The following is a 17,723-nucleotide window of genomic DNA, read 5'->3' on the forward strand; positions in this document are numbered from 1 at the left end:
CGCCATGCTATACATGGTGTTTTTTTCTGTCGAAAAACGCCTTACTAAACATGGTCGTTTTATTCGGCTCCGAACGCCTGACTAAACATGGTCGTTTTTTTTCGTCGAAAATCGCGTTACTATACATGGTTGCTTTTTTTCGGGTTAAAACGCCTTACAATACATGGTTGTTTTATTCGTCGAAAATCGCCTTACTCTACATGGTGTTTTAGTGTGCGTGTGTGTGTGTCAGTGGTGGTTTCGCAGTAGATAATTGTTTTCGAAATTGTGCAACAATAACTCAGTCATCTGCCACACTGCTCGAAAATAAAAAAAACGTAAGTGTTCATACAGACAACTACTAGAGCTTATGATGACAGAAAATTTTATTTTTGGCCCTTCTAGGGCCTCGAGTTTTGTTATAAAGAGATTTAACAGTTATCCCTAAAAGAAAAAACATTAAATATCAACAAAATCTTGGAAAAGGCACTTTTTTTTTCTCCTGCTGCCTATTCTATTGTAGCATGCACAGCGGGCGAGCACCTCTGCTTCCTCGTTCTGAGGCTCCACGTTTGAATTTTGTCTGACCTTCCGTGCAAGCTTTGAATGTTCTCCCTGCGCCTTTGTGGATTTATGCCAGCGACTTCAACTTCTTCCAACATTCCAAAAACATGTATGTTGGATTGATAAACAAATGCTTGCCTATGGGAGAGAGAGAAAAAGGATCTATTATCCAGGCGTGCATCACGAAGTTTATGTTCAAATTGACTCTTCTGTATCATAACTTTTTTTTTTTAACGCCTTTCAAGAAGAGTACTCCCACACGTTCGCTAAATCAAGATTCAAAAGTGCCCTGCTCTGGAAAGTGGCTAAACCGTTTGCCTCTTAGTCTACTCCGACGCTTCAGTCACGGACGATTAAAATGTCACAAGGTTAGAAAGAGCAACGTTTGAATTCCTTGGAAACTGGACAAAACTCCCTCCTCACAAATAACATTAAGACATACAAAATTCACAGGCATAGAAAGACATCGTCAACCATCATTTACAAAACATGAAAAATGCACAAGGTAGAGAATGAAACTGGTGGAAAACCAATCATGAGTTCACATTTTAACAAATTTAGTTACAATTCACAATCCCTTCTACAAATCGCTGTGCGTTTTGTATAAGAAATTATACATATTTTTCAAATGTCACAATAATATAAAATAAATGAAACTATTGGCTTGAGTCTACTCTTCAAGTATCTGGTCAACAATGACTCCAGAGACAACCTCGCTTGTTTGAGAGGACGCGTACATTATTACCTGTTCAGTTCATAATCGCTGTCCAAGAATTATTAAAACACTAGCAAAAAGTGTGGTGGAAAAACCTCTGTGGATGAAGTCCAAAACTCCTGAACGAGGGTTCCCAGCAGCCTTGAAAACAAGTCGAGGTGGCCCAACGTGCTTTGCGCTCACTAGTAGAGGGCGTCGCAGTGCGCGAGGGGGATGACGTAGACCGAAATGTCGTCTCCGGAGCCCAGCCTGTCCCCGGAGATCCTCCAGCTTCCGTCTTTGAGCGCGCCGCGAGCTCGCATGACCAAGTCCTGGGCAGCCAGAGTGTACCTGACGTCACGCCAACACAAACACGGTCAACCAAGCGAACTTTTTTGCCTTTTTAAAGAAGTCATAATGGGGAGCGACTTGTTGTTACAGTCCAAGTCGAATCCGAATTGTGTGCATGCTACGGCTAGCATGCTAAACCGCTTCAATTCTGATTTTTCAGATTTGTTAGCTTGGTAATTAGGTTAACATGCTAACTTGCTAAAGCTAGCCCGCTCAAACAAAAATTTGGTGGAACTCTAGATTTAGGAAACCAAGTTGGATGTGATACAAAGCTCCACTGGCCTATGTTGGTCGTCGGGGTCGCAGTTGGCCAGGAAGGAGGTGACGGCCTCCGCCGTTTCCTGGTTGGAAAGGACGTCCCACAGGCCGTCGGTTCCCACGACCAGGACGTCGTCGGCGCCGTGTTCGCACTGCGACAACGGGTAAACTTTGACCTGATGACCAAGATCGTTACATATGATGAGCATCCCGCAAAATGAAGGCTACATACTTTTAGGAAAATGTGGACAATTCAGGCCTTTTAGGTTACAAAAATCCCCTCCAAAAGTGAAATCCTGGTGAGACTGTTGGATTGTGTACCTCTGGACAGCAAGAGAGAAAAGGTTTGATGTAGATGTTGGAGTCGTGCACTTTGAGATTGTGGTCGCCAAGGCCTCTGGTGACGCCGATGGTCGCTAGCACCCGAGCCTACAAAGAGAATGAAAAAAAAAATAGCAAACGGTGTATTTCATTGTCGCGCAACACAGTTGCCTTGAGATACAAGTGACATTTTTCAAGATGCAAGCCGCCATATACGAGCGTTACATCGTGGCAGTGACCTCAACCGACTTCCCAACAATCAACAGTTTGGCAGATGGTGAACAATTATTGCCACGCCAAGTTGAAGTTGACCGTCAAACTAAACACAAATCAAAGTCTTAAATTACCCTCTGTAATTTTCAAACAGCCACTTTGCAAAATCCCATAGACTGGCTAAAACAAAACAAGGCATTTGCAATGCGAGTAATTCTTTTTGTTCCTGATTTAGTTTTTCTGGAAACTCCAACTGGGGCGTGTCAAGTAGCTCAAAGCCATTCAATGAGGGCAGAATCGCATTACGTCACTCGCATGATGCGCACGCAACATGTTGCATTCGGGGTACTTTCACAACGTCGGGAACACACACGCACACACTGCGGCGATGGATAAATCGTTTTTCTTTGATAATAATATATATTTTTAAATGGTGTAAAAAGTCAAAAATCCAAGTTGAATTTTGATGAATTGCCTAGCGGGATAATCTTTCAGGGACATCCGATCATCGAATATGATGCCAAAGGAGGGAAAATGTGCGTTTGTCGATGCGGCTGTACCCACTTTACCTTTTTCCCTTCACCGTAGATGAGAGGAAACTTGAGGTCGTCATCCTCAATGGTTTTATAAGCCCTACAAAATAGCAGACAGGACACTTGAACGGCTGTCACATTGACAGATGACGATAAATTTCAGTCCATTTTTGTCAGGGGGACGGGGTCTTGGCACAACACAAATGTATAGCTTCTACTCCCTTGGTAAGAATTTTGAAAAGATTTGGAGGGGATTTGGGCATGTTGCCCAGCGCTGAATTCATGAAAAGGTGCGCAAATATTCGACAGGGCGACCGACTGATGAATAATTGAGCATCTTCGGAGCGGCTGCAGGGATGCACCCCAGATTGTATGAATTTCACGTGTTCATTGATACAAATGTTCACCTCCTTTTCCGCCTCACAAGCCGCACCGGTGTTCATTTTCATTCGGAGCAGCATCAAAGTTATGCGAGCGCAAGTTGCCTGAATCAATCGGAGGTTATGCCTCAATTAGAGTCTCTCTCTCTCTCTCTCTCTTTGTTGCGCACCGAGCAAACACGAAAGCGTGACGAGACACTGATCAGAGAGTCGACAGCGTAACGAGACACAAGGGAAGGTAAAGGGCGGGGCTGCCAAGATGCGCAGCCAATCAGCTCACGGGATAAATCCATCGCGCGTTCACTGGTCGACGAACCAATCAGTCATTCGGCATTTCTTTCTGAATACAGTACTTTGTAGAAGAAGAAAAAAACGCGATGTACTAAAGCCGCAATCGATGAAGCGCGATACACATACAGTACATTTGACAATCCAATCCAATAGCGAAGGATCACTGTAGTGCTCATTCCACACAGAGACCCTTCTTTCCTCCACCCGAGGCGAATGCGATACCGATGCAGAAAAGGAGATGATCGATGCGATTGGCACGCACATGAAGAAGTTGAAGTTTGTGATGACCTTTTTTTGGCGTTGTTGGATTCACCGATTAAATCCCAACTGTTCACAGAAAGCAAATTCAAGACGCTCGACTGCACAACTCTAAAAGTTGACAGCATGAAGCGATTCCTTCCAAGAAATCCCCAGAGTTAGCTGACCCGGCCGGGCACACCAATTCCGGAGATTGGGAGTTTGACGGCACTGTCAGAACAGTGATAACTCGAAGAGTGAGTTACCGGTCAAGAGTCGATGATGGATATCATTTCCACAGCAGTGATTGATGCACAGCAATGGGAAAAAATGAAGGTGACACTGCAGTGCGTTTGTGGACTCACCGCCGGTTTGGCTTGATATCTTTGGACGACCTCTAGCGACTTCCATTAACGGAAAAAGGCGCTTTTGGGGTGAATGAGACGCGTACTATTAGAACTGCAAACACAGGCGGCGGTGGGGGAGAGACCGCCAAACAAACATCCCTGTCGGCGTCGGACATCAAGGCAAACGGGCACGGAGGCGAAAGACAAGACAGCCCCCGCGGGTTAAGAAAGTCAAGTCAAGACAACAGTATTTATAGCGCACTTTCAAACATCCATCGCTGCATACAAAGTGCTGTACATGGAGCGATTTAACATGCACAATAAACAGTAAGACAAATCGGTAATAAAGGCGGTAGAAAGCACCGGACAGTAAAACCAAGAACAAATCTAAGTCATGCTGAGTCGAACGCCAAAGAATACAAGTGAGTTTTGAGGAGGGCTTTGAAGATGGGCAGCGAGGAGGCTTGCCGAATGTTCAGTGGGAGGTCAAGCAAACAGACAGTCGGCGCACAAGACCAACGGGGCAGAAATTAGCATGACTGACTGACAGGTAAAGCTTAAGAGTCACACGATGGTACGTTAGTAGCAGAACAGTTTATAAAGATAAGAGAGCCTTTCAATTATTATCTAGGTACTAAAAACAGACAAGCCCTCACTATTTGTCGAGCGGTAGGGACCAAACCAGGCCGCGATTAGCAAATCTCAGCGGCTATTTTTTATTTTTTTGTTCCCCAGAAGAGTCAATAAGCTCCTGCGTGGGTGTGTTCATTTCGTTGATGTTTTTAACTCTTCAACAAGCAGGTGTAAACGACATCCGCAACTGTCTGTCCTCATTTCCCCACAAGGGCATTACGGTAATAAAGTTGAGATTTTCACAATAAATAAGTAGGCACGCTGAAAAAAAGAAAAAAAAATTGAAAACAAAAATCCAACTGTACTTTCTGTTGAAGCAATGGCCAAAGAGTGACTGAGCGGATGAAACCCACCATCCTGACATAGTGAAGTCGCGGTACAGCATCTTCTTCCCAACCTCCTTCCTCTGCACTCTCCTCGGGAACTCCAGATGTGTAAACGCATTTCCTAATAAGTGCGGCTGCATGTAGGCCTTTGGTGAGAAAAGGGGAGAAAGAAAATGTCATAGTCTGATAAAAATGTGGTGCAGAGAGACAACGCGGAGCGTCAACAGGAGAGAGAGAGTGAGAGGAGAGGAGTTCAGCAGGGCAAATATGAGGCAGCTCTGCTGTGGAGATGAGGTGGTGTGCTTCCTACCAGGAACTGCAGTCGTTGCCTCTCCGACTCCGGCGTGAACTCTCTTGACATTGGGATGACCTCGCCTCCCCGGATGATGACAGCTCTGAGGGGAAGAGCAGACATGGACTCATTCTAGCCGGGACAGGACGACAGATTGTCGTGTCTGTTATCAGCAATATTTTAGCATAACACAATGTCCTGAGGTAACCTTCAAGTTTGAACCAAGTCCCACGTTTCTACCGTGCCAAAAGTCAAGCAAGTTCAGTTGAGTCGAATTCAAGCAAGTTAGCCAACGTGACAGCAGCAGCCGAGCCAGTGCACTCTGGTGATTGTATTCATGCGTTTTAAATACGATCCTGTTACAACAAAATTGAATGCATTTATTCATATTGGAGGGCGGCCCGGTAGTCCAGTGGTTAGCACGTCGGCTTCACAGTGCAGAGGTACCGGGTTCGATTCCAGCTCCGGCCTCCCTGTGTGGAGTTTGCATGTTCTCCCCGGGCCTGCGTGGGTTTTCTCCGGGTGCTCCGGTTTCCTCCCACATTCCAAAAATATGCATGGCAGGCTGATTGGACGCTCTAAATTGTCCTTAGGTGTGAATGTGAGCGTGGATGGTTGTTTGTCTATGTGTGCCCTGCGATTGGCTGGCAACCGATTCAGGGTGTCCCCCGCCTACTGCCCGCAGACGGCTGGGATGGGCTCCAACACCCCCCGCGACCCTAGTGAGGATCAAGCGGTACGGAAGATGAATGAATGAATGAATATTCATATTGGGAGTTTGTCTCGCATCACCTGCTGTCACCCGCGTTGCCCACGTAGAGCTTGCCGAGCATGTAGAGCACCACCAGAGCAGTGCAACCTCCAGACGTGTTGTAGACGGTCCGCTCCTTTTCCATCTGGGCATCCTAAGAAACAAAACAAAACAAAAATCAAACAAAAAAAATTGATAGCAATGCAATTCAGTGCTTTTGATCATGTTTTAGCATTCATGTGTTTAGCATTCCCGCCCTTAGATGTCACAATGTTAGGCGGTTACATGTTAGCATGACTAAAGACATAGTTACACCTCATATAACTGCCATTAAGATACTCAACTAAGTAAAATTTAAATCATTTGCAGGTGGCTATCTAAAAACAAACAGTAGTTAGCTAGCGATCTGTCCGTCTATCTGTCTAGCTTACCAGTTGGCTCGCTAGCTACATACCTAGCACGTAGCTATCGATCGTGCTCTCAAAAAGTACGCGAGGAGACAGCTAGCGCCACCGGCCAAAACACAATGATGCCATTATGAATTATAATTATTGCGCCACGATGAGTCTTTTAACCAAGAAGCAATAAAATAGAATTAAAAAAAACACCAAGACAGCGCTGGAAGTTCAGATGGGGCACTGGCTATTAGTGCCAGTTAATTAGCCTAAATTCATTTGGTGGTAATTAAATCGAGAGAAAAACTCTGGCTATGTGTTCATTAGTTAGAATAGCAATTAAGATATCAATGAATAAATTCAAATAGCAAAAACACGTGTTTTACCCAGTGATACTCTTTGCTCGTTGCCGTGTTGGCTCACAAATTCTGGGATTTTTCTGGACTCAACATACATTCACCCCCTGGACATTTCATTTCATTGACTCATCGAGTGCAGCGATTCACAATTATTGTTAATATTATTATATAATTATATATGATTAATATTACCATTATCCAATTTCGCGTCGTAGATTTACACATACTGGTAATCTATATTTCTTCATCTATCAAACGATTTAGTGTTACTGAGTTCATACCAAGCTAATTTGTTCGAATATCGAAATGTACTTGCCGATTTTTTTGTTTCTTTGTTTAGTTGTGTGCTGTGCTCTGGCTCAAATAAATCAAATTGAGGTTAGTAAACACTTGACACAATGTATCAGAATTCTGCCTCTACAAAGATAGTAATGTGTTCTTTTCTTTCTCGAAGGAGTCGAGATGATGGATGCCGGTCTGCCTTCTGTGTGCTCTTTATGCCGGAGGGAGGATGTGTAAATGTGTCCTTCGCCCCGGATGAATTATGAATCCCATAACCCGCCATACATATTTATCCTGGCTCCATGAGCCACATCCCGCAGGCAAAGTCTTTAATAATGAAAACATCTGCATAAACATCCACACTTTTTTTCTCGCCATCTCCACCAGGAAGACTCCATCTGTAGAAAAATCATACACTTCACAGACACGACGAGTCAGTTTCACCGTCCTTAATTGTCTGGCTGTAATCTAATAGTGTCTGGTGAGTGGGGCAACGATGAATGCAGCAATAAAACAAAAAATAAATAAAGCTATTAATATTTATTGATAGTTTACAAGCTGCTCTTGAGTCACTTGAATGACAAGTAGCTTCCCAGGCGGAAGAGGAATTTAAGGTGCCGCTCGGGTGAGCGCAGGCTTGTACAATGCATTTTATTTGCACTTTTTCCTTTGTGTTCGAATTAGAAAAAAAAAGCTTTTAACAAGTGTAGTTACTGGAGCAACATGTTAATTCATTAGAATTCCTTAAACAGCAAAGGTTTGGTGACTAAGTTAAATGCTGTCACCTAGAGGTCAAAGAAGAGAAGATACTTGATGAAATGTGCTACCCAAAGCAGATATAGTCACTTTATTGATCAATTTATCTACACTCGCCTCCACGCAAAAGTAGCTTATTATATCATCTTAAATGTGTAAATATTTATGTGCAGTTAGCTTATTATGAATCATCTAAGTTCATTAGTTATTACCATTGTATTGTATTTTAAAAATGCAATAATTGTTGCGCTTTTTCAACAGGACATTGCTATTTTTAATCTGTTGGGATACTGAAAAATCCTGAACTAATTTGCTTTATTGTCTTTCACAGAAAGGGGTGGTGGGGCAGTTTTGCAAAAATAACAAGAGTATGAACATATAATTGCCTGAGGCATTGGTAGTTGTGTATTTAATAAATGATGGATGAAGCCTTTGCATTTTTAATATATAGGACCCTCAGAGGAATACATTTCAGACACAACTCGTTCAAACTAAATATAGGCGATTTGAAACATTTTTACGAGGGGCGGCAGTTACTCGCAGTTTTTCACCATAGATCTGTGCCCAATTATCGATTATTTTGCAGCCCAATCCATGTCACTACTGGTACGAGGGCACCCTCTAGTGGCACATAATAGAATCACCCAAGTATAGTTCCATTATTTTCACATTTGTTGAAAGATACTTTGTTTGAAAATTTTATTTGGTGGGTGATAAGGTGGGAAGATACAAACCGGACAATAGGTCGTTGAATTACCATGTCTTTGAAAGCGTTCTCAATGGCGCCGACGACAAGGCTCTCGTGCGACACTTTCTTCTCTGCGAAGTAGCGCGTGGGCGGGGTGCTCGGAGACCCGGGCGCGCCGGCGGCTCCCCGTAGGGAAGCACCCCTGGTGAGGCCGCGAGAGTTCGACGTGGGATTGAGGTGCTGGTGGCGCCAGCGGATGGGCTCCTCGCTCAAGCAGGTGGGCGGCTGGAGGTCCGGCACGCACAGGATGTCCATCACCTCCTGAAGGTGCAGCGCGATGTGGTGGTGGAGGAGACGCGACGCCACCACAGCTGCCCCGCAGCCGGCGTGACCGTCAAACAGGCCCCAGTAGTGGAACGTGAGGTTGTCCGAAATGGCCTAGCACACAAAAATCCATTACAAGTCTATGTTCATCCATTTTATATGCAAGTGCAGTGCAGATCAGTGTCCAGTAGGTGGTAGCAATGCACTGCTGATCACAGTTCTCAATGTGACAAATTAGGTAAAATATTCAACAATGCTGAGGTATGCTGGGGAGGGGGGAAAAAACTATTGTTCGAAAGTATTGAGACATCCGGTGTTTTTTTTTAAAGAATCACAGAATTAAAAGGTCCAACTGTGCACATTGGTACACTGGCCAACATGATTTTTTTTCTTTTTATATAGGTGCAATACATTTGAACGGAATCATGACTGAAGCACAGTAGTTATTTTCTTATTTTTTTTAGATTTAAAAAAATGCATGTTTTCCTGAGCATGCCCGGGGGGAGAATTTTCGTGTGTGGCATCTTCAGAAACCCAAAGTAGAACTAATGCAGCATGTTAGCAAAACTTAAGAGCGGATTACATTTTTCACAAGACAAACAGCCAACTGCACTCGCCGCCAAGCCGATCAGCGCCAACTTTATATCAACAATTTCAAGATGTTCCTGAGAGAACGAGACAAGCAAAATGTTAAGAACGGCTCAAAGTACCATGTTTTTTTGGGGGGTGCTGCATCCTGTAGCGAAAAGGGGCGGCTAAAAATCCACCGTCTCAAGCCTCTGTTTCGACTCTTGAGCTACTTTGTTATCAGTTAGGCTGATTATCTGTTTAGTGTTCATACTTTGGTCTTTTCTGCCGTGAGGCCAATACCTTGATAATATAATCTCGAAACCTTACATAATAGTCTTCTTCTTCTTCCGAGCCGCTTGATCCTCACTAGGGTCGCGGGGGGTGCTGGAGCCAATCCCAGCTGTCTTCGGGCAGTAGGCGGGGGACACCCTGAATCGGTTGCCAGCCAATCGCAGGGCACACAGAAACGGACAACCATTCGCACTCACACTCACACCTAGGGACAATTTAGAGTGATCAATCAACCTGCCACGCATGTTTTTGGAATGTGGGAGGAAACCGGAGCACCCGGAGAAAACCCACGCAGGCCCGGGGAGAACATGCAAACTCCACACAGGGAGGCCGGAGCTGGAATCGAACCCGCTACCTCTGCACTGTGAAGCCGACGTGCTAACCACTGGACTACCGGGCCGCCCTACCTTACGTAATATTTACCTCATAATAATTTGCTCAAAAGACATTGATTCAAATTTGTGCCTTGAAACAAGAGGCGAGGTGATTAGCTAAGCAATTGATGGAATGATCGATAGAAAAATGTATTGTAAAAAGATTCCTTAATGAAAGCCCGAGTTACTGATGACCTTCCTGATTGTGATCATGATCATTTATTTTTCCCAAGAATTAGGAAATGGATCAATACCAATTTGCACTGCATCGTTATTTCTTTTATTGTTTACTGTTAACATTTTACAACCCACACAAGAGACAAAAAACACAACAACAATGACCAACAGAGGTAACGCCCTTATTTTCTTAGATGAAAAGGAGAAAAATAATGAAGGGGGTGAGGAAAACAAACAAGTCCCAAACTATGCTTCTATAAGGGAGGGAGGCACAGTACAGGTTTCGAAAAAAAAAAAACTTATCACGTTTCTAGAAAATCAGAATGTCCTCTCACTGGCGAGCTATTTTTAGAGCAGCCCGGCGGGCTCGTCCCGGGCTCCTTGAGGGGCTACCTGGATGGAAACTGAGCCGAATGCAAGGATGAAAGAAACGTGATGGTTGGCACATACCAGGCTTTCCCTGAGGCCCAGTCCCTCGCCGTTAGGCAGGGATGACCTCCTTCGGGCGGCGGAGCTTCCCGGCGGTCTTCGCTTGACCGCCAGCACCTCGCAGCAGGCCTGATCCTCATTTAAAGTGCTCTTTCCTGCATTGATCGTCCTGGAAAGACAAACAGCACATGGTGTAGGCAGATGACACTTTTAAGACATATATATTTTTTTTTGAAATGGAAAAATGATTTCGAGCATATCAAATGACCCACATGTAGCGATCACATGCAGTCCTCCACAGAGGCTATTGATAAGATCTGCCTTCATTCAGACATCATGCACCTTCCGATCATGTGATGTCCTTATGACTGTTGAAAGCTCGACAAAGCCACTTGTGTTAAAGAGTGTGACGGCAAGTTTCTCCTTCGCACAGACACACAAACAAATTCACTATTCGAGAGACACTTGAACTTTCCACCCTTTTCAAAGTCGGAAAAGTTTGGGCAGGAGGGTTTTCGTGTTCGCATTTGCCCTCCGGCCACCGCGGCCTCTGACACCCAGCGCTGTCGTATTCACTTACCGGTACCTCCTTTCACATTCGGGACAATGACGTGGCCCAAATTACCACGTCAGTGGCTTTGACGATGACATGAGATACTCCAAATCACAGGCGAAGCATTATTTTCCCCCCCGTGCGAAATTGATGTAGTCTGGCCCAACAAATAATTGGGCCCAGTTTCAAGCACCGCAGCGAGAACTAGAGCCAATTTCATGTGGTGGAAAAAGAAAAAACTAACCTGGGCACTGGCCCGGAACTAGCACTTCGCACAAGCGTGGTGGAAAAGGGCCATGGGATATTCTTTAGCTCACCCACAATATTCTAATGAGGACAAGCGCTCTCGAAAAAAAACGATGAATGGATGATTGCTAGGCTTCTCCCTCGAATGAAAGTAATTAAAAAAAAAAAAAAAGTTTGTGAAAGGGCACCAGAGCATGAAAGATGTCACTTTCAATCAAAGATGTCTCGTACTCACTGATCCATTCAGAGAGATCTAGATAAGTGTAGCAGGCAGCGCTCTCACCCCGCGGAGAAAAAATCCTCCCTGGTGAAGCGGAATCGCTCGTCCCGTCTCAGTTGGGACCGGCGCGACCTATTTGCTTACTTGTTTAAGCAGGCATGCAAAAAATAAAAATAAAATAAAGCCACCAGCAGAGTACAGCTGGAGGCTTAAATGTGCTCCCACACTTTTTGTCAACCTTTCATTCCCTTGCGATCTTCTTTTACTACTCCACACAAAGGTCAGCCTTGCGTTGAAATATTTGGAGCATTTGTGTCTAATCTTTATACACACACTTGACCCAATAAATAAATAAACAACAGTGATTCTGCCAACTGATGCTGTATGCCGTCCTCACATCTAGTCCAGATTACTTACTAGTCTGCCAGATGGTCGGCTCAGCCCACTTTTCTCCTCATTTTTGCCATTTACTTAATCGCCCACTTCCGACTCATTCGGAATTCCAATTTGCGTACGAAATAATAGAAATGGATGTTGCGTTATCATTCATTCATTTTCCGATGCACTAATCCTCACAAGGGTCACGGGTGGGCGGGAGGTGGGGGTGCTGGAGCCGATCCCAACTGTCCTCGGGTGGTCGACAGGGGACACCCTGAACCGGTTGCCAGCCAATCGCAGGGCACACACAAACGAACAACCATCCGCACTCATACTCACACCGTGAGACAATTTCGAGTGTTCAATCGGCCTGCTACGCATGTTTTTGGAATGTGGGAAGAAACCGGAGTACCCGGAGAAAAGCCACGCAGGCCCGGGGAGAACATGCAAACTCCACACAGGAAGGACGCATCCAGAATCGAACTCACAAGCTCTGCAGTGTGAGGTCGACTGGCGGCTAACCTGTTGCTATGTGAAGTGCGATTATAACTGTTGTCCACTTGGGGTCACTATTCTTGCGTTCCGCACGATAATAACCGTGAACTTAATGTATGTTTGGACCCTCGTGAGGATAAGCGCTTCGGATAATGGCTGGCTGGCTTTTAAAAGGTAGAGCACGGCCTGGCGGGTGACAAGGTAGTTTTGTCAATGAGAGCGTAACGTCGGCTGTTGCAATCTCAGTTTTGCCGGTTGCTTGTTACTCACGATACGTTAATCATCTGGGCCTCAGTTACGGCTTACGTTGAAAATTCGGCTACCGATCATGAATTGTAGGGCTTCCATTAAAAAAAAAAAATGTTAAAAGTGTTTGCGCTGTGGAGCTGGAAGCTAACAATAAGATCCTTAATGGATCCCGTCACATGATAAGCCTTCAGTTTTTCTGTGCTGCCAGTGAGCTTTCACGAGCACAAGTTATGTCGGTCCGCCAGCTGTTGACAAATCCCCAACATGGCTCAGCAGTGGTGGATTTATGTCGCACATGAGATGCAAACAAATCACATGTTGAATGAATCCTCACATGGATGCCAGCTTGGGTCGAGGATGCCGAGCACTTGTCGTGAGCTCAAATGACACCCGCATCACACGGCGCACAAGTGGGTGAGGTTCATTAAACCAATTAGCTCACCGACCAAGAAATTATTTTATTTTCTTTGTCGGGATGAGAAGCCCGGTAGTCCAGTGGTTAGCACGTCGGCTTCACAGTGCAGAGGTACCGGGTTCGATTCCAGCTCCGGCCTCCCTGTGTGGAGTTTGCATGTTCTCCCCGGGCGTGCGTGGGTTTTCTCCGGGTACTCCCACATTCCAAAAACATGCATGGCAGACTGATTGAACACTCCAAATTGTTCCGAGGTGTGAGCGTGAGTGCGAATGGTTGTTTGTCTATGCGCGCCCTGCGATTGGCTGGGATAGGCTCCAGCACCCCCCCCCCCCCCCGCAACCTTTGTGTGGATAATCGGAAAATGGATGAATGGATGGATGGGATGAGAAGTACCTGCCCTTGCACTCCAAAAAGCAACGCTGTTTGTTTTGTAAACTCACTTGTATTCTTTGGCGTCCGACTCAGCATGACTTAGATTTGTTCTTGATTTTACTGTTTGGTGCTTTCTACCGCCTTTATTACCTATTTGTCATACTGTTTATTGTGCATGTTAAATCGCTCCATGTACAGCACTTTGTATGCAGTGATGGCTGTTTGAAAGTGCGCTATAAACACTGTTGACTTGACTGTCAACGTCATTAGAATGAATTTCAAATCGAGTATGAAGCAACAATGAAAACAAAACAAAAGCGAGTGAGCAAAGGATCACCTGTTACAAGAATGAAGTTGAATGTGATGAATTCAGGAGGAAAGAAAAAAGACAATGGAAACATTAACTTGGGTCACTTGGTATACTGCCAGCCTAAAAATGGCGTACCTGCAAGTGAGGAATCTTTTGAGTACATTTCACAAATAATGAGATTGAATGTGTGTGTGTGTGTGTGTGAATGGGGGGACATTCACATTCAAAATGGCGACTACTCTTAATCGGAACTCTTAACATGGTAACATCTGTGAAAGTAAAAGCAACAAGGACACCCACCCATCCATCCACACGTGGAAAAGGGAACTAATCTCACATCGCTGCAAAAATGGGCAACTTTATGAACTTGTGAAAGCGTGCCGCGTCAGGAAATAGTCCCTACCACCAGCACGAAGAGAAGACTTGCTCTCAAGGGTGTGTGTGTGTGTGCGGGGAGGGGGGGGGGGGGCTACTGCACAAAAGCGAGCCCCTCTTTGAGACTTGATCGATTTGCCGTGTCGTCGAGCGTGCAAGGATTGCCTCAAAGGACTCATTACGGTGACCTCAGTCTTTCACTCATAACAGAACCGAACCGGACAGGACCAGACGATGCTTTTGGTGCTTGTGTGAAGAGATAGGGGCCACAGATTGTGCACGTCATTCTTATTTATCTGCAGGAGTGATTGTAACCACAACACAGGCCACAACATTTGCGCAACAAGAAAAGACACCGGAAGTGCAGCAGATGCCTTTTTTTTTTTTTTTTTTTTTTGGAGAGCAAGTGACAAAGTAAACATTCAATGAGCAAACATTCCTAACCCGCTCCTCTGGATCTGATGGCTGGCCTCACGGACTAAATGGAGGATTATATAACTTTCGAGGTCACATTCACTGTTGAGCATATGACACAATACTCACCAGCCACAATATTAGGTACATACGGTAATAAGATACAATATAAGAGGTGCAGAGAAAGAGAAGGCCAAATTTTGGCTGACAGCATTTTTGCACTTAATTATTTCTGATGAGAGTCTTGTATTGGACCGCAGTTGTCCAGTATCTTGTTTTGTTTGTTTGTTTGTTTATTGAACATAAAACATATACAGAAATAATTTGACAGAAAATAAGGTAGATAAAAAAGTAAAAAGAAAGAAATCAGTCTTCATTCAACACAGTTATTATGTTCAAGGGAGTAGGATGAAGTAAAACAACTTATCTAGTCCTACCCCGTTATGTGTTTATATCTACTAAATCATTTTTATATCAATCAGAAAAGAAAAAGTAAGAAGAAGTCTCCATTAAGGCTCATACTTTACCCTTAACCGTGATATTTTTACAGCTTTTGGTTTGTATCGGGATTATATACATCCTCACCCTGGCACTCTTGTGTCAATTTTCTCTTGTATTCATAATGGATATTGCAATACCTTTCTCTATTTATCAACTTAGTTCTGATTTATCATTATATTTAATGTTTAGAATTTATCATTTTAACACTGATTGATGTAGGTTGTTTGTACTATTTTTTTGAATTTGTTTTTGAAATCAGCAAGCGATTTACTCATTTTTAGGTCCGTTTCGAGATTAGTCCACATATTAACTTCTTTGCTTGATGTTTGTTCTTGTTTTGAGTTTTTTTGAATAAGTTGGTACCTCTTAATTCATAGTTGCTTTCTCCAATTTCAAAAAACTTCTGAATGTTTTGGCAGAGCAGGTTATTGTGTGCTTTGTACATTAATTGGGCTATTTTAAAGTCAACCAGGTCATAAAATTTCATCGTATTTAATTTGATAAATAGTGGATTTGTGGATTCCGTATATTTTGATCTATTAATAATTCGAATTGCTTTTTTTTGTAGTTTGAGAATAGGGAGTGTTTGTTTTGCAGGCATTTCCCCATATTTCCACACAGTAGGTCATGTATGGTAATAATAATGAAGTGTATAATGTGTACAAAGAGCTCTTATTTAGCACTTCCTTGGTTTTGTAGAGGATCCCTACGGTCTTGGCTATTTTTCTTTTTACGTTATCGATATGTGGTTTCCAACATAGTTTTGAGTCTATTACTAATCCGAGAAACTTGGTTTCATACGCTCTTTCTATTTCAATTGAGTTTACCATAATTTTTAGCTTGGTGTTTGATTGGTCTTGTGCCAAAAACAATTGGGTATCTATTTGAAGGACGATCCATTCTATCTTAATGTTGTGGAGTTGACATGAAATGAAACCATCTCAGAACACAGTTGTATGAATTGATAAAGAAGAATATTGTAATCGCTATGACAATGCGATTTCCGTAAATAGGGCGTGTGAACGCTGAAGAGCCCAAGCTGAATGGTTTGGATGAGGCAAGAATTGTGGTAGGTGGTAAATATGTAAAATCTCTCAATTGGTTTGTAAATGTGGACATTTGAGAAGTGCTGTATGGCTGTAGCTTTGTGGATATTATATTGTGAATGAGCCTCATGGTTTCAAGTTCAAATGGTTTGAGTAGGTCGAAAAAATGTGAACGGGGGTATATCTGTAAAATGTCTTCAAATGGAAATCATGTCAAAACTTGGAAAGTGACGGGAGTGAAAAACAGTTCCCAAAATGTCCCGATTGAGCTGAACAGTTTGGAATTGGAGACTTTTGAACAGATCGCCAAATCTGGAAGGAGGCTGTAAATATGTAAAACGTCTGTATTGATTTCAGAATTTTAGCTTGGAAAATGTGGGATCGTAAAAACTGTGGGAATGTGAGCAATGTGGAAAAAATAGTCCCCAAGACGCCTTGAATCTTGAATACCGACTCTTGAAATTGAACCGCGTGAAGTAGAAATGTGACCGATGAGAAAGTTTTATGCTGAACTTTGAATTCACTTGAATGGGATGTGTGGGAAAACGGAGTTGGGAATTCGGACAATAGTTCCCCAAATGTTGTGAATATTTGGATATTTGAGTCAGGTGAGTCATGTGGAATAAGTGGAATGCTCTTCAGCGTTCACCCAAAAAAAGGATGCAGGGGAAGGAAGGCGAAAGATGGAGCAAACAGGTTACTCACTCCGCATAGCCGGTGGACCAGGGAAGCCGCTTGTTCTCCTTCACGATGACGATGGGCCTCGCCGAGTGATCCGCCGAGCACTCCACCTCCTCCGGCGACAGTGCCAGGAACTCCGGTCTGCCGTAAGGGAATTTCGGAGCCACCTCAGAAGCGCCGGAGGGGTCGCGGTCGCTGCCGCCGCGGGAGGTGATCACGCCCCCCATGAAGGTGGCCACCGCCGATTTCACTCGAGTGAGCATGGCGGCTCGGCAGCGTGAGGTGCGCCGCGCCGAGGGTCGCGGCGAGTGTCGTCGTGAGCGTGTCCGTTGGTGTCGAGACGGGGAGAGATGTCGCAACACGGATAACACGCTCACGCAGTGTGGGCTCTAATTCACCGAACCCGGAAATACACGACGTACGCGCGCGCACAGCAGCTAGCGCGCGCGCACAGGAGAGTGCCAGGTCACGTGACCAACCCGCTGCTCGCGCGTGCTGTTTTCAAAAAAGGTGGCATGCTTGAGGGGGTCGAAGGCGAATATTGATCGGCGTCTCGCGGGGCAAGGTGCAAATAAATAAATCGAAATTTTTATTTTAAAAAAAAATCCGTGATCATACTCCAGGACAATAAAACATCAGAAAAATATGCTTCA

General features: G+C 44.2%; 1 protein-coding gene across 1 annotated transcript; it reads right to left on the minus strand.

Annotated features, from left to right (window-relative positions):
* Window positions 1-347: 347 nt before the first annotated feature.
* ppm1h (protein phosphatase, Mg2+/Mn2+ dependent, 1H) lies at window positions 348-17,498 on the minus strand. Its single transcript, XM_052060151.1, has 10 exons — window positions 17,095-17,498; window positions 10,837-10,984; window positions 8,720-9,088; window positions 6,212-6,324; window positions 5,438-5,522; window positions 5,155-5,273; window positions 2,950-3,013; window positions 2,168-2,275; window positions 1,871-2,022; window positions 348-1,588 (listed from the first exon to the last, which is right to left on the minus strand). The coding sequence occupies exons 1-10, from the start codon at window positions 17,331-17,333 to the stop codon at window positions 1,441-1,443; spliced, it is 1,545 nt and encodes a 514-aa protein (XP_051916111.1). The 5' UTR covers window positions 17,334-17,498; the 3' UTR covers window positions 348-1,440.
* Window positions 17,499-17,723: the final 225 nt, after the last annotated feature.

The sequence above is a fragment of the Hippocampus zosterae genome, chromosome 3, assembly GCF_025434085.1.
Source record: "Hippocampus zosterae strain Florida chromosome 3, ASM2543408v3, whole genome shotgun sequence".
NCBI lineage: Eukaryota > Metazoa > Chordata > Actinopteri > Syngnathiformes > Syngnathidae > Hippocampus > Hippocampus zosterae.

Bases quoted from the DNA above. Each gene is read 5' to 3' on its own strand.
- ppm1h (XM_052060151.1), bottom strand. From the start codon at position 17,333: ATGCTCACTCGAGTGAAATCGGCGGTGGCCACCTTCATGGGGGGCGTG. The intron at 6,325-8,719 runs GTAATTCAACGA...TTTGTTTCTTAG, and splicing joins AGAACGCTTTCAAAGACATG to GATGCCCAGATGGAAAAGGA. The intron at 3,014-5,154 runs GTGGGTTTCATC...GCTATTTTGTAG, and splicing joins GACTTCACTATGTCAGGATG to GGCTTATAAAACCATTGAGG.